The sequence below is a fragment of a genome, unplaced genomic scaffold (assembly GCF_019419815.1).
Source record: "Pyrus x bretschneideri cultivar Hongxiangsu unplaced genomic scaffold, Pyrus_bretschneideri_v1 Contig41, whole genome shotgun sequence".
In the NCBI taxonomy this organism is placed as follows: Eukaryota; Viridiplantae; Streptophyta; class Magnoliopsida; order Rosales; family Rosaceae; genus Pyrus; species Pyrus x bretschneideri.
In genome coordinates this window covers 3,968,390-3,982,458 of record NW_025999735.1, presented here as the reverse complement: position 1 = coordinate 3,982,458, position 14,069 = coordinate 3,968,390, and the positions used below count along the sequence as shown (strand labels likewise).

At 36.6% G+C, this 14,069-nt stretch overlaps 1 protein-coding gene, 1 long non-coding RNA gene and 1 pseudogene across 3 annotated transcripts; 2 read left to right on the top strand and 1 right to left on the bottom strand.

The window, feature by feature from the left end:
- Nucleotides 1-1,114: 1,114 nt before the first annotated feature.
- LOC125469209 (squamosa promoter-binding-like protein 3) lies at nucleotides 1,115-7,076 on the bottom strand. Of its 2 annotated transcripts, XM_048566286.1 has the most exons (3): nucleotides 6,704-7,076; nucleotides 2,264-2,562; nucleotides 1,115-1,677 (listed from the first exon to the last, which is right to left on the bottom strand). In XM_048566286.1, exons 1-3 carry the CDS (start codon nucleotides 6,734-6,736, stop codon nucleotides 1,443-1,445), a joined length of 567 nt encoding a protein of 188 aa, XP_048422243.1. In that variant the 5' UTR covers nucleotides 6,737-7,076; the 3' UTR covers nucleotides 1,115-1,442. The 2 variants fall into 2 exon arrangements, with proteins under 2 accessions (XP_048422243.1, XP_048422242.1); XM_048566285.1 differs by lacking the exon at nucleotides 6,704-7,076 and having other exon boundaries at nucleotides 2,264-2,840.
- A 2,376-nt stretch (nucleotides 7,077-9,452) lies between these two features.
- LOC125469210 lies at nucleotides 9,453-10,817 on the top strand. Its single transcript, XR_007251566.1, has 3 exons — nucleotides 9,453-9,591; nucleotides 9,828-10,143; nucleotides 10,233-10,817. It is a non-coding gene; the product is annotated as an uncharacterized LOC125469210 (long non-coding RNA).
- A 104-nt stretch (nucleotides 10,818-10,921) lies between these two features.
- LOC125469259 lies at nucleotides 10,922-13,855 on the top strand (annotated as a pseudogene).
- The last annotated feature ends 214 nt before the right edge of the window (nucleotides 13,856-14,069 follow it).

Here is a 14,069-nt window from a genome sequence, read left to right as displayed (position 1 = left end):
AAGAAGTTCTAATCCTAATACGTTTCTAGTTCGGCCATAGGGGTTCTCGGTGTTATAAATAGAGGATAGAGTGTATCATTCAGGGCCCCTCCAATTCAACACACAAACTGCCCTGTACAAATTCTCGCTCTACACAAAACCTCTCAACAACCTTGAGATTTTTATTTTCTTTTTCCTATCGACATATCTTCAGTTTGGATAAACAGCATTGTGAAGGCAACCGGCAACATCTTCAGTTTGGATAAACAGCATTGGAGCCGTAGAATCAGCTAATCAAGGAGCACCTTTAGTTTGGATAAACAACACTGCTTTTTGCCCGACTGATTACCTATCCAAGTCTCGGTCGACAAGGATTTTCGAGTCCTTGTTGGTAGAGGTCATCTCATCAACCTTCTCGGCAAAGTAAGGTGTTATCAGGTTACTATATTTGGCACATTGAAAGCCGAATTTGATATTGAACTTCGCAAAACTAGCAGCCTTGTCTTCAGGCTCTAGAACCTGAATGCTGAGACGTGTTCTTTTCTCGGCCGCAGTCACAAGATCAAGAAGTCAGCAGCGCACTCAATGTGACATCAACATATTTTATTCCCCAGCCAAACTCGGTCGACGAGTTGGCACACCCCGCACACAATCGAATGACGTAAGTTAGCTTATTAATTAATCGGCATGCGTGCCATGTAGGCTTGGTAGTTTTTAGGATCAACAATAATATAATTTGCGGTTATGGATATAGTTAATTTTCGTGGTATGGATATAACATTTCCATCCTCAAACCAGACCGTTGCCATCTCTAAGTGTCTTCAAGCATATGGTCTAAAAAATTGGCTGATGATAACCACTACTTGCTTGTTCCTAATAAGGAGAAAGTTCTATTATACGACCAATTTGCTTTGAACAAAAGTTAAAATAACTATGGATCACTAAGAGAGATTCTCTCACACAACTAAGTTTTAGTCACATTGTTGTTACCAACTTCGACTTCAATGCCGACCATCCGGATATCCATGAGTAACAGTTCCATCAACATTTAGTCAGATTACACAAAGCTTAAACCACCAAAACTGTACCACTTAAGAAAACAAAAGAAAACATATAGAGAAAACAACACTTAAACTTTTGTCTTATCAATTTCTCTCATTTCAAGTACGGATCAGTAAACAAGCCATTAATGTTTGCTGTGCAACCTCCAACAACGAAGTATTGAGGCATTCTATTCCCATCCATTCCGCATATACGAGAAATGTACTAATCTCGCAAATTATATTAGTTATAGAGCTAGCTAAATCACTTGGTAGTTTTTATACCTTCCTACAGCCGGTTAACAGCAATCCTAGCACACACTCCATGAAATTGAATTTGTTACAAGCAAAATATCCAACATCTAATAATTATACATCTCTAATTAAGCTGACAGAAGAGAGGGAGCATGCTTGCTCTAAATCTTATCTGATATGGAAATGCTTGTGAGTTGAATTTCCTGGAATGGTTATCCGAATTCTTCCGCTGTCATCGACCTGCCCGCATACATCCTTGAACTGAGTCCCTGCACCAACATTTCGGCTTGAGCCTTCCACTGCATGAGACTCGGCTGGATTCTTCCTTCGTCGTTCATTGTGTCCTGCCAGACGCCTGCGACAACTCCTTTTGGTGTCGTCGAATTCTGGTAGCTGATGAAATCTGCAACACAACAACATTCGGCATCAGGATGCTTGCTTATTTATCGGTGAATTTGAAGTTTTAAATGCTGCAAGAGAAACTATTTAACATTGGTGAAACAAAATGTACCAGTAAACTGCTATTCTTGGTAGATATACTTAAATGATTCAGCCTCATTACAAATTGGAAAGAGTAAATTAAGAACAAAGACAGAACCATACAACTTTGAATTGTGAACTTATTGCCAGAGATTGATACAACGACACGAGTAAATGTAAATTGAAGAGTAGCAATGTGCATCAATCCCACATGGGCAAACATAAAAGAAACCGGCAACAACAAATTATGCGATTTCTGCAAAACCAATATATAAGCTGAGCAAGCAAGTGGCCCTTTACCACAGTAGTGGTGGAAAGGTGTTGAGCCATTGCATGACAGCGTGAGATCAACCCCGGTGGCTAATCTGACATCTAATTTAACAAAATCTATCGTTTAAACAATATATATATATATATGTCAGAAAAGAAAAATCAAACAGAAACCAGGGAATGGAAATGAAAATTGCAGCAAGAAAGATTGCAGTAAGTGGGAAGTGGGAAATGATTACCTGCTGCATTGCTGGCAAAACCTTTGGTGGAGGCCAGAGACAAGCACAACCTGAGACTTGGAATGAAGGTCACAAACTTTATGCTTTCTATGATACTGCTTTTCTTCACTCAGATCAGCCGTGCACCTGTCCGCCTGACACCGTCTCATTGCGCCGCCTCCTCCTCCACCGGATGACGAGGACGAGGACAACGATCGCTTCACGCCTCCTTTCTTCTTCCCGTCTACTTGCAGCTCACCATCAAACTCCTCCTCCTCCTTCTTCACCACCGCCACCACCCGCGGCTTCTCCCTCATCTGCTTGTTCAAGTCCAACTTACTCATTCCCTCCATCAATGGATCGACCCCAGATGATATATATCACCTTTTTTAGTAAAAAAGAGATGAGGAAGGAAGGAAGAGCAGGAAGATATTAGCGGAACAAGAGGAGGGGGAGAGTAAAAAGTAGAAGGGAGGCAGCACTAGGAGGGAGCAGGAGGAGAAGTGGGAGAGTGAGGACCACAACAATCTCCTCCATAATTTTAAGGGTTTCTGTGACGAGTCTTTTGCTTCTTGTCCGTTGTTTAGCAGCTTGTACTCAGCGGTCAGAGATTCCAGATGGGAGGGGATAATACCGACGAAAAGTTACAAATAAGCAAAACCCAAATACTTTGGGTGTCTTTCCCTTTCCATTTGTTTCCATGTTTACAAATCAACCCTCACCAATTACGAACATCTCCAAGGAGGTAGCATTTGAGTATCAAAGTCAAATTTGCTATGCTATATAAGAAAAAAGGATAATACTAGGTATATCAAAATTTTAAACTAAATTTTATAACTCAAATGATGTCGATATTAATGATTGAATTATTATTTAAATGTCGATTAACATACTTATTTTCTATTGGTGATATATCATTTTGTTTGCAAATTTGAGTAAAATTTTAGTCTCCAAGATACTATCCAAAAAAAAAAAGCATTTCCAACGGATGTAGCAACCTAATTAGCAAATTAAAAAATTAGCAACTGATTTTTGTATATTATCAAGGTTAGTTGTTACTTCTTCAAGTTAGCAAATTAAGTTGCACAATATATTTTATTTAAAAGTATTGTTTTATGGGCACTTAGTACTATAGTCTGGTGGTATTTCTCTTCACTTGGAAGTGAGAGGTCTTAGGTTCGAATCTCGTGAATGACGAATTCGATACTAAATTAGGCTGCCCATTATGTGGCCGAACTCCCCTTCCCCTTAGTGTAAAAAAAAAAAAATGTATTGTTTTATGAAGTGTTTAAAAATAAAATTTAGGCCCCACAAAATATGGTAAATTTAAGATATTTAGTATAAAAATGTCAAACGAGTTAGCAAATAACACTTTTAAAGAAAATCTACTAACTCCTACTGTTAAAATTTTGTTAGTTTAGTTAATGAATAATATTTCATGTAAGTGGTGCTTCTTAACCAAATGGTGCGTCATACACTTTTGAAAGATTGTTTAACCTATTCAGAATGCGACATTTAAACCTCTATAAAAGTTCCTACAAACGCTCAATGAAAAGTCTCACAAATATCTCTACATTTTCATTGAAAACCAAAGCACCAAAAACAAAAATTTATGCAGATTTGTTCTTGGTGGTACTTGAGCGTCTTCCTATTCTTGGTGTATTTGGGGATTATCTTAGGAGTGTGGGGACCTCGACAATTATTAAACGTTAAGTCGAGTTTCATTGTATACACATGACTAATTCGCACATTTCATTTGCACACAAGTTGTAATGGTCAATTATGTCTAAAAGATAATCATAGATTCCTACATGCCTTGAAGCAACTTTCATCCGATCTTTCTCCACATAGCCATAACCCCACTAGCCTATATTTCAAACATAATGTCCAAAAACTAATTTAGCTAGCTAGTTTAACTTATAATCTCCAACAACAGTTATTATTTTAACAATCCTTAAATATTTTATTATTTACTAATTCTAATCACTTACAAGAAAATGAAAAGCACAAACTCTTTTTAACTTCTCACACGCTCATATTTAATTATGCATGTTGTTTGCATTTAATCAACCACCATCTAGGATCACCAGTTCTCGTATTTTGACCTCCAAAATTTATCATGCTCTAACATTTTGAGTCTTGACACTCCGCCATTTAGTCAGGCTGAATGGACAGAATGGAGAGATTGAAGGAGAAGTGTATTGTATAAATACAATATAGTGAGATTCAAAAATTTTAAAAAACTAAAATTGCTGGTCGTTTAGCTAGCCTGTTAGAAATTGATTTTTTTTTTCTTTTGCGTTTTTGTTAAAATAGCCAAACAATCGTCATCCAGTAAGTGAATTTACGACATTTCAATTACTGAAATACTATTAAACCGTAACATTAAGTAGAAACAATACTTAAAAAGCCAAACCAAGATTTGTCTTCCTTACGGTATGCTTTTGACAATTGACAACACTTGGCTTACGCGGTTTGAGAAATTACAAACCCTTCCAACCAAATTTAAACACACATTTTTGCGCTTCTTTTTATATTTTCTGATTAGCATTTCTTCTCATCTCACCTATCAGTTTGTATATACAAATGCAGCAGAAACCATGGATGCCGACTTACGGTTTAGTAGTATTTAGTGAGTCAAATTTAGTTTGTTTGTCAATTTGATATCAAACTTGTTATCCAGTGAGTGAAATTTAGGACTTCTTCCTTAAATTACAAACCTGTCCTTCCAAATTTAAAAACACATTTACGCGCTTCTTTTTTTTTCATTTTCTGAATGTGAATGAATGATTTCTCATCTCACCTATCGTTTTGTATATACAATAGCAGCAGAAGCCATGGACGCCGACTTGCTACCCACCACTCCTCTCCACGACCCTCTCTTGCCCTCGCACTGTTACTCACTCTCTCCCTTCAATTTTTTCAAACTTTTACTGAAATTAGTTACCGACCCAGGTCCGTGAAGTAAGTCCTCGAAGATTTTCACTCCGGAAAGAATTCTGGGTCGGATCTCACCAAGCTTCTAACCGACTGCATCGCGGCCTTCAAGGACAATGCTCAGTACAGGGACGGCATCAGATTTCTCAAGATTAGGGTTCCTCTATGTACGTATTTCATAAAATTTCTAACTCATGCATTTTGCTTGTGCATCTTTGATGGGTCAATTTATTTTATTACTTTTAATTTTTGTTTATATTTGTTTAGTTGCTTTGATTATGTTAATAATACCAATTTTGGTGCATTTTTTGGGTTAATATTTTGAGGAGGTTGTTTAGTTTGTTTGTCAATGTGATTAATATGAAACATTTAATTACTTGACTTGTCTGTATGGATTTTGTAGATGGACTCCATTGAAGATTTCAAAAGCGTTTTTCTGGAAATGTCACAGGGAGATTTGTGTTGGCCACTCTTTGCTTTATGTTTGGTACGCGACCTTTCTCGAAGCCAAAGAGAAATTGTTCGATGCGCACATGGTTTATCAGATGGGTATTTCAAGGTCCGCCTCTTTGTCTCCGACAGGATTTTGCGTGCACGTGTGTGTGTTCCGAAATGGAGGTCTACAGTTTTGTTGTTGAATAATGATTGTAATTAACCCATGGTCCAGCTCCACTATGAAAGACCTGTTGAAGAAAGTGAATCAACTTACGAAATATGAAGTGAGATACTTTCTTCCTCATTGTTGTTGCATAACTTCTAATGTCGTCTGATTAAGAGTTATTTTTTGGATTTTGCACACATGACTCAGGGATACCATTCTACTACTAAAGCTTACTCAGGAAAAGTTGCTTTGTCTTCTCTCAAGAACTCGTCGAGGAACAAGATTGTTGAGATAGGTGATTCACATTATTGGCTCATTTTCTTTTTTATATTCCAATATATGAAATTAGACATAAATTTTTACTTACGTAGTTCTAACTTCTTAGCTAAGGGAGCTGGTTTTAACTTTTCTTAAGAAGTGGTGCAGGAATGTTAGGCTTCTAAACCAAAAACTCATAAGTATCTGGTGCTGAAACCCACTAATGCTGTGGCTCAATTTGGATTTACAAGAAGACATTTTTCACCGTAAATTGTTTAATTAGATTTTAGAGATGGATAGACAATTAGTCTTTTCTACTGTCTGTTTGCATTTTATAAGAAAGAGGTTTATTCTCATTTTTCAATCTCTTCAAGCACATACACTTGAGCATCTGGTTATCAGATAGAAATTATGTTGGAGGATATGTTATCTCTACGTTAGGACCTGTGTTTGTCATGGTTTTTGCCAATACCAACAAGCAGTTCTTTTGCTACATGGACCCTTATCCAGATATACATTTTATATCCTGATCAAAAGTCTTCTTTTGAACCTTAATGCATCACTCATTCCTCTTTTATTTTAATTTTAATTTTGATTATTTATATTCCCTCTTTCACTCAAGAATTGGACCTACAACCAACTTCACTGCTACCGTGTAGTGTTACCTTGTTCAAGTCCAACTTACTCATTCCCTCCATCAATGGATCGACCCCAGATGATATATATCACCTTTTTTAGTAAAAAAGAGATGAGGAAGGAAGGAAGAGCAGGAAGATATTAGCGGAACAAGAGGAGGGGGAGAGTAAAAAGTAGAAGGGAGGCAGCACTAGGAGGGAGCAGGAGGAGAAGTGGGAGAGTGAGGACCACAACAATCTCCTCCATAATTTTAAGGGTTTCTGTGACGAGTCTTTTGCTTCTTGTCCGTTGTTTAGCAGCTTGTACTTGTACAACAATAATGCAGCGGTCAGAGATTCCAGATGGGAGGGGATAATACCGACGAAAAGTTACAAATAAGCAAAACCCAAATACTTTGGGTGTCTTTCCCTTTCCATTTGTTTCCATGTTTACAAATCAACCCTCACCAATTACGAACATCTCCAAGGAGGTAGCATTTGAGTATCAAAGTCAAATTTGCTATGCTATATAAGAAAAAGGGATAATACTAGGTATATCAAATTTTTAAACTAAATTTTATAACTCAAATGATGTCGATATTAATGATTGGATTATTACTTAAATGTCGATTAACGTACTTATTTTCTATTGGTGATACATCATTTTATTTGCAAATTTGAGTAAAATTTTAGTCTCCAAGATACTATCCAAAAAAAAAAGAAAAAAAAAAAGCATTTCCAACGGATGTAGCAACCTAATTAGCAAATTAAAAAATTAGCAACTGATTTTGTATATTATCAAGGTCAGTTGTTACTTCTTCAAGTTAGCAAATTGAGTTGCACAATATATTTTATTTAAAAGTATTGCTTTATGGGCACTCAGTACTATAGGCTGGTGGTATTTCTCTTCACTTGGAAGTGAGAGATCTTAGGTTCGAATCCCGTGAATGACGAATTCGCAGCCAAATTAGGCTGCCCATTATGTGGTCGAACTCCCCTTCCCCTTAGTGTAAAAAAAAAAAAAAAAAAGGTATTGTTTTATGAAGTGTTTAAAAATAAAATTTAGGCCCCACAAAATATGGTAAATTTAAGATATTTTAACATTTTAAAGTGAAAGATAAAATTTGAAGAGTTTGTTGAAGAGAAGTTCGGAGTGACATATTTTTAAAGTAGCATAAAAATGCCAAACGAGTTAGCAAATAACACTTTTAAATAAAATCTACTAACTCCTACTGTTAAAATTTTGTTAGCTTAGTTAATGAATAATATTTCATGTAAGTGGTGCTTCTTAACCAAATGGTGCGACATACACTTTTGGAAGATTGTTTAACCTATTCAGAATGCGACATTTAAACCTCTATAAAAGTTCCTACAAACGCTCAATGAAAAGTCTCACAAATATCTCTACATTTTCATTGAAAACCAAAGCACCAAAAACAAAAATTTATACAGATTTGTTCTTGGTGGTACTTGAGCGTCTTCGTATTCTTGGTGTATTTGGGGATTATCTTAGGAGTGTGGGGACCTCGACAATTATTAGGCGTTAAACCAAGTTTCATTGTATCCACATGACTAATTCGCACCTTTTATTTGCACACAAATTGTAATGGTGAATTATGTTTAAAAGATAATCATAGATTCCTACGTGCCTTGAAGCAACTTTCATCCTATCTTTCTCCACACAGCCATGACCCCACTATAGCCTATATTTCGAACATAATGTCCAAAAACTAATTTAGCTAGCTAGTTTAACTTATAATCTCCAACAACAGTTATTATTTTAACAATCTTTAAATATTTTATTATTTACCGATTCAAATCACTTACAAAAAAATAATAAGCACAAACTCTTTTTAACTTCTCACACGCTCATATTTAATTATGCATTTTGTTTGCATTTAATCAACCACTATCTAGGATCACCAGTTCTCGTATTTTGACCTCCAAAATTTATCATGCTCTAACACTTTGAGTCTTGACACTCCGCCATTTAGTCAGGCTGAATGGACAAAATGGAGAGATTGAAGGAGAAGCGTATTGTATAAATACAATATAGTGAGATTCAAAAATTTTAAAAAACTAAAATTGCTGGTCGTTTAGCTAGCCTGTTAGAAATTGATTTTTTTTTTCTTTTGCGTTTTTGTTAAAATAGCCAAACAATCGTCATCCAGTAAGTGAATTTACGACATTTCAATTACTGAAATACTATTAAACCGTAACATTAAGTAGAAACAATACTTAAAAAGCCAAACCAAGATTTGTCTTCCTTACGGTATGCTTTTGACAATTGACAACACTTGGCTTACGCGGTTTGAGAAATTACAAACCCTTCCAACCAAATTTAAACACACATTTTTGCGCTTCTTTTTATATTTTCTGATTAGCATTTCTTCTCATCTCACCTATCATTTTGTATATACAAATGCAGCAGAAACCATGGATGCCGACTTACGGTTTAGTAGTATTTAGTGAGTCAAATTTAGTTTGTTTGTCAATTTGATATCAAACTCGTTATCCAGTGAGTGAAATTTAGGACTTCTTCCTTAAATTACAAACCTGTCCTTCCAAATTTAAAAACACATTTACGCGCTTCTTTTTTTTCATTTTCTGAATGTGAATGAATGATTTCTCATCTCACCTATCGTTTTGTATATACAATAGCAGCAGAAGCCATGGACGCCGACTTGCTACCCACCACTCCTCTCCACGACCCTCTCTTGCCCTCGCACTGTTACTCACTCTCTCCCTTCAATTTTTTCAAACTTTTACTGAAATTAGTTACCGATCCAGGTCCGTGAAGTAAGTCCTCGAAGATATTCACTCCGGAAATAATTCTGGGTCGGATCTCACCAAGCTTCTAACCGACTGCATCGCGGCCTTCAAGGACAATGCTCAGTACAGGGACGGCATCAGATTTCTCAAGATTAGGGTTCCTCTATGTACGTATTTCATAAAATTTCTAACTCATGCATTTTGCTTGTGCATCTTTGATGGGTCAATTTATTTTATTACTTTTAATTTTTGTTTATATTTGTTTAGTTGCTTTGATTATGTTAATAATACCAATTTTGGTGCATTTTTTGGGTTAATATTTTGAGGAGGTTGTTTAGTTTGTTTGTCAATGTGATTAATATGAAACATTTAATTACTTGACTTGTCTGTATGGATTTTGTAGATGGACTCCATTGAAGATTTCAAAAGCGTTTTTCTGGAAATGTCACAGGGAGATTTGTGTTGGCCACTCTTTGCTTTATGTTTGGTACGCGACCTTTCTCGAAGCCAAAGAGAAATTGTTCGATGCGCACATGGTTTATCAGATGGGTATTTCAAGGTCCGCCTCTTTGTCTCCGACAGGATTTTGCGTGCACGTGTGTGTGTTCCGAAATGGAGGTCTACAGTTTTGTTGTTGAATAATGATTGTAATTAACCCATGGTCCAGCTCCACTATGAAAGACCTGTTGAAGAAAGTGAATCAACTTACGAAATATGAAGTGAGATACTTTCTTCCTCATTGTTGTTGCATAACTTCTAATGTCGTCTGATTAAGAGTTATTTTTTGGATTTTGCACACATGACTCAGGGATACCATTCTACTACTAAAGCTTACTCAGGAAAAGTTGCTTTGTCTTCTCTCAAGAGCTCGTCGAGGAACAAGACTGTTGAGATAGGTGATTCACATTATTGGCTCATTTTCTTTTTTATATTCCAATATATGAATTTAGACATAAATTTTTACTTACGGAGTTCTAACTTCTTAGCTAAGGGAGCTGGTTTTAACTTTTCTTACGAAGTGGTGCAGGAATGTTAGGCTTCTAAACCAAAAACTCATAAGTATCTGGTGCTGAAACCCACTAATGCTGAGGCTCAATTTGGATTTACAAGAAGACATTTTTCACTGTAAATTGTTTAATGAGATTTTAGAGATGGATAGACAATTAGTCTTTTCTACTGTCTGTTTGCATTTTTCCTTCGATATATAAGAAAGAGGTTTATTCTCATTTTTCAATCTCTTTAAGCACATACACTTGAGCATCCAGTTATCAGATAGAAATTATGTTGGAGGATATGTTATCCCTACGTTAGGACCTGTGTTTGTCATGGTTTTTGCCAATACCAACAAGCAGTTCTTTTGCTACATGGACCCTTATCCAGATATACATTTTATATCCTGATCAAAAGTCTTCTCTTGAACCTTAATGCATCACTCATTCCTCTTTTATTTTAATTTTAATTTTGATTATTTATATTCCCTCTTTCACTCAAGAATTGGACCTACAACCAACTTCACTGCTACCGTGTAGTGTTACCACCTGAGCTAGGGTCTCAGGGAGCCAGAATCTTCTTGGATATTCAGAACATTCAGTTCCATCAAATTAATTGAGTGTTTCGATTTTTCAAATATTCTTTATTTTTATATATGGATGCTCCATATGAAGGTATAAGGTCAACTTATCATGTTCGCTGCCCACACTGTACGTCGTACGAAGTACCAGATCACTGGTTGTGCAGGCCAGGGTGGCTTTGCTCAAGTATACAAGGCATATGTCAACTGTAATCCTGAAGATGTTGTTGCATTGAAGGTAAAATCTACCGGACTTATTTCTCTTGATGACCAGTGTATTACCGGATAGTTTCAGTTTTTGTAATCGGTGGCAGATACAAAAGCCTGCTTTCCCTTGGGAGTTTTATATGTATTATTGTATCATCAACTTGATCAATGGATCTCAGGCAAGGAAGTAAGCATTTCCTGATCCTCCAAACTTTTTATTGGTAGTTCCTGGGTCTGTTTATTTTACACTTGATATGTTAATGAATCAGAGGTCAAGCTTTGGTTTCGCTCATAGAATGCATCTCTATCCTGACTGTAGCATCCTTGTCTCCTACTATCTTGCTAGTGGAACACTTCAGGTTAGTTAAACATACATCGTAGCAATTTTCATGTCTGCCATACTCTTGTCATGCTTATTATAACCTAAAGATCTTGTGCAGGATGCAATAAACTTAAACACACGGAAAACTGGACCTTACTAATGGTATTTTACTCGCAATCTGCTTTTCATCTGCCTTTGTTTCCTCTTAGAGGTCATGACTAGAAATATTGATTGTCATTCTTTCTTTTTCTAGTCTTATTCTTACTTCACACAGGACATGCTTTTAGCTTAAGTTTTTACTATAACTAACCTACGCTTTGCATGGGAGACAGTTTCTTATCTTCAATAGTAACATGGGACAACTTTATTTATAGTTAGAACCGCTAGCTCGTCAGCTCAACTTATTTTAAGAAGTCTGTAATCAGGGAGAAAAAAAAATCCAATTTTCATTTAACATCTTGTTTGTGTGTTATAAAGCTTACACATTTGCATCAGCAATTAAATTATCATTTGGCAGGAATGACCTTACAAAAGCAGTATCTCGTGATAGAACTGACTTCACAGAAGAAGAATTTTGTGAGCGAAGTGGTCCGTGGCTTGATCAGGTTATTTCTGGTTGCATAAGACTAGTATTCAGCTTAGTTTTTATGATTAATCTGGGGTTATCTTACAGGGTCTATGCCTAGTCGACTGGGGAAGAGGGATAGATCTCCATCTCTTTCCTGACAATGTGGAGTTTACAGGAGATTGCTGGACTTCTAGATTTCATTGTGTGGAAATGCAAGAAAATAGGCCATGGACATATCAAGTATAGTCCATGGTTTTTTTTTCCATTCTAAATTCAGTCAACATTTCTTATATCTAATTTGTGTGACTTGTTGTTACCAGGTAGACACATATGGCCTCTGTGTTGTTGTCCATACTATGCTGCATAATTCTTACGTGGAAATTGACAAGAAACCATCACCCGAGGTGGACGCTTCTATCTGCCCAAGTCATCTTTTAAAAGGTAGTTTTCTCTCAATTCTGCATACTTGACCATTTGTCCATGTTATCGATTTTGTTTCGTTCCCACTTGATCACTAAATTAGCAAACCTTACCTTAAAAAAATGAGAAAGTCTTGCGTTGGGTCGTAACTTGAGCAATGCGAATGCAAACACATCTCTTCCAGCTCTTATTTTCAACTTCACTCTTAAGTTTATGCTTTGACGATTTTGATTTCAATTCTTGTCCTTCAACTGGGCTCAGATATTGGAATGGTGAACTCTGGAGGAACTTCTTTACAAAACTGCTAATAGCAGTCCCGGCTGTAACAACAAGAAGCTGTTGTAGGATCTGAGGAAATCCTTCCAGGATTACATGTGCTCGGATCCTCAGCTTATAAAGAAACTAAGTGATTTACTGGTTAAGCAAAGGGCCTCGCTGTGTTCTGCTTAGTGACCCATTCATTCCTCCTGGCCGAGCTCATCTCCGGGAGCATCTGTAAATTGAAGTGCCAAACTTTGTCTGAAGATTCGGTCAAATGTAAAGATGTATGTACAGAAACCCAACTTCTTGTGGCAAAACACCCTGACAAATTTGTGTTAACTAACAACAGTTACTCCAAAGAATCTGCGAAATTGAGTATGATTGGGGGGAGGCACCCACCAAAGTTGTTATTAGCAAACACCACTGCACTGGCTGAGCTTCCACCCAACGTCGCTGGAATTACACTGGTGAAGCGGTTGTCATAACAAAAATGGCGTCGAGTTTTGTACTGAAAAGTTCTGGAGGTAAAGGCCCTTCAAACTCGTTGTACCGAAGATCAAGATACTTTGAATCTTTTGTTACTCAGATCAAGCTCGTAAAGGAGCGTAAGGTTGGCCATACTTTGTAAGGGAGGATGCCACAAAAGCAGTTGCTATTTAGGTGGGTTTCTTCAAGCTCAAGGAAATCGTAGAATGTTCAAAGTTAAAGCAGTTAATCTTAAGAGTCTGCACTGCATCATAGAAAACCAGCCGTCTGTTAAGGTTGTCTAGCCATCATTTGTTCTAGCTAGACAGTAAATTTGTAATGTGAGCACAAAAACCAAGACCCATTTGATAAGCACAGTCCGGTTCTCCTAGACTTCATGGTCCAAGCAAATCGTGGTTACCTAATGTTTGATCTTAACCCAATGGTAGGTGATTATTTAACTTTTGTTGCAGTTGTACTTTAACCTCCATCGTTAGATTAAGATCTAACGGTGGGGACCATAATTTTCTTAAATCATAGGGTATACGAGAACAATACTCTTGTTAAGCATTTTGTTTATTTTTGTTTATCATTCTTTATACATTTCTTGTACTTCTCTCTCACTGTCTTTCCGCCACTTTTCTTCATTTCTCTTTTTCTCTATAGATTTTCCTTTATCAACTTCCAAACATCTAGAGGTAAGTGTAGAAACTCATAGCTCTGTGAGAGAAATGCTAGGAGTAGAGAGAGAATTGTAGTGAGAGAGAACTGTAGAGAGAGAAGTTGTACAAAATGATTTCATTGGATTACAACAGAATGTGTGTACATACAA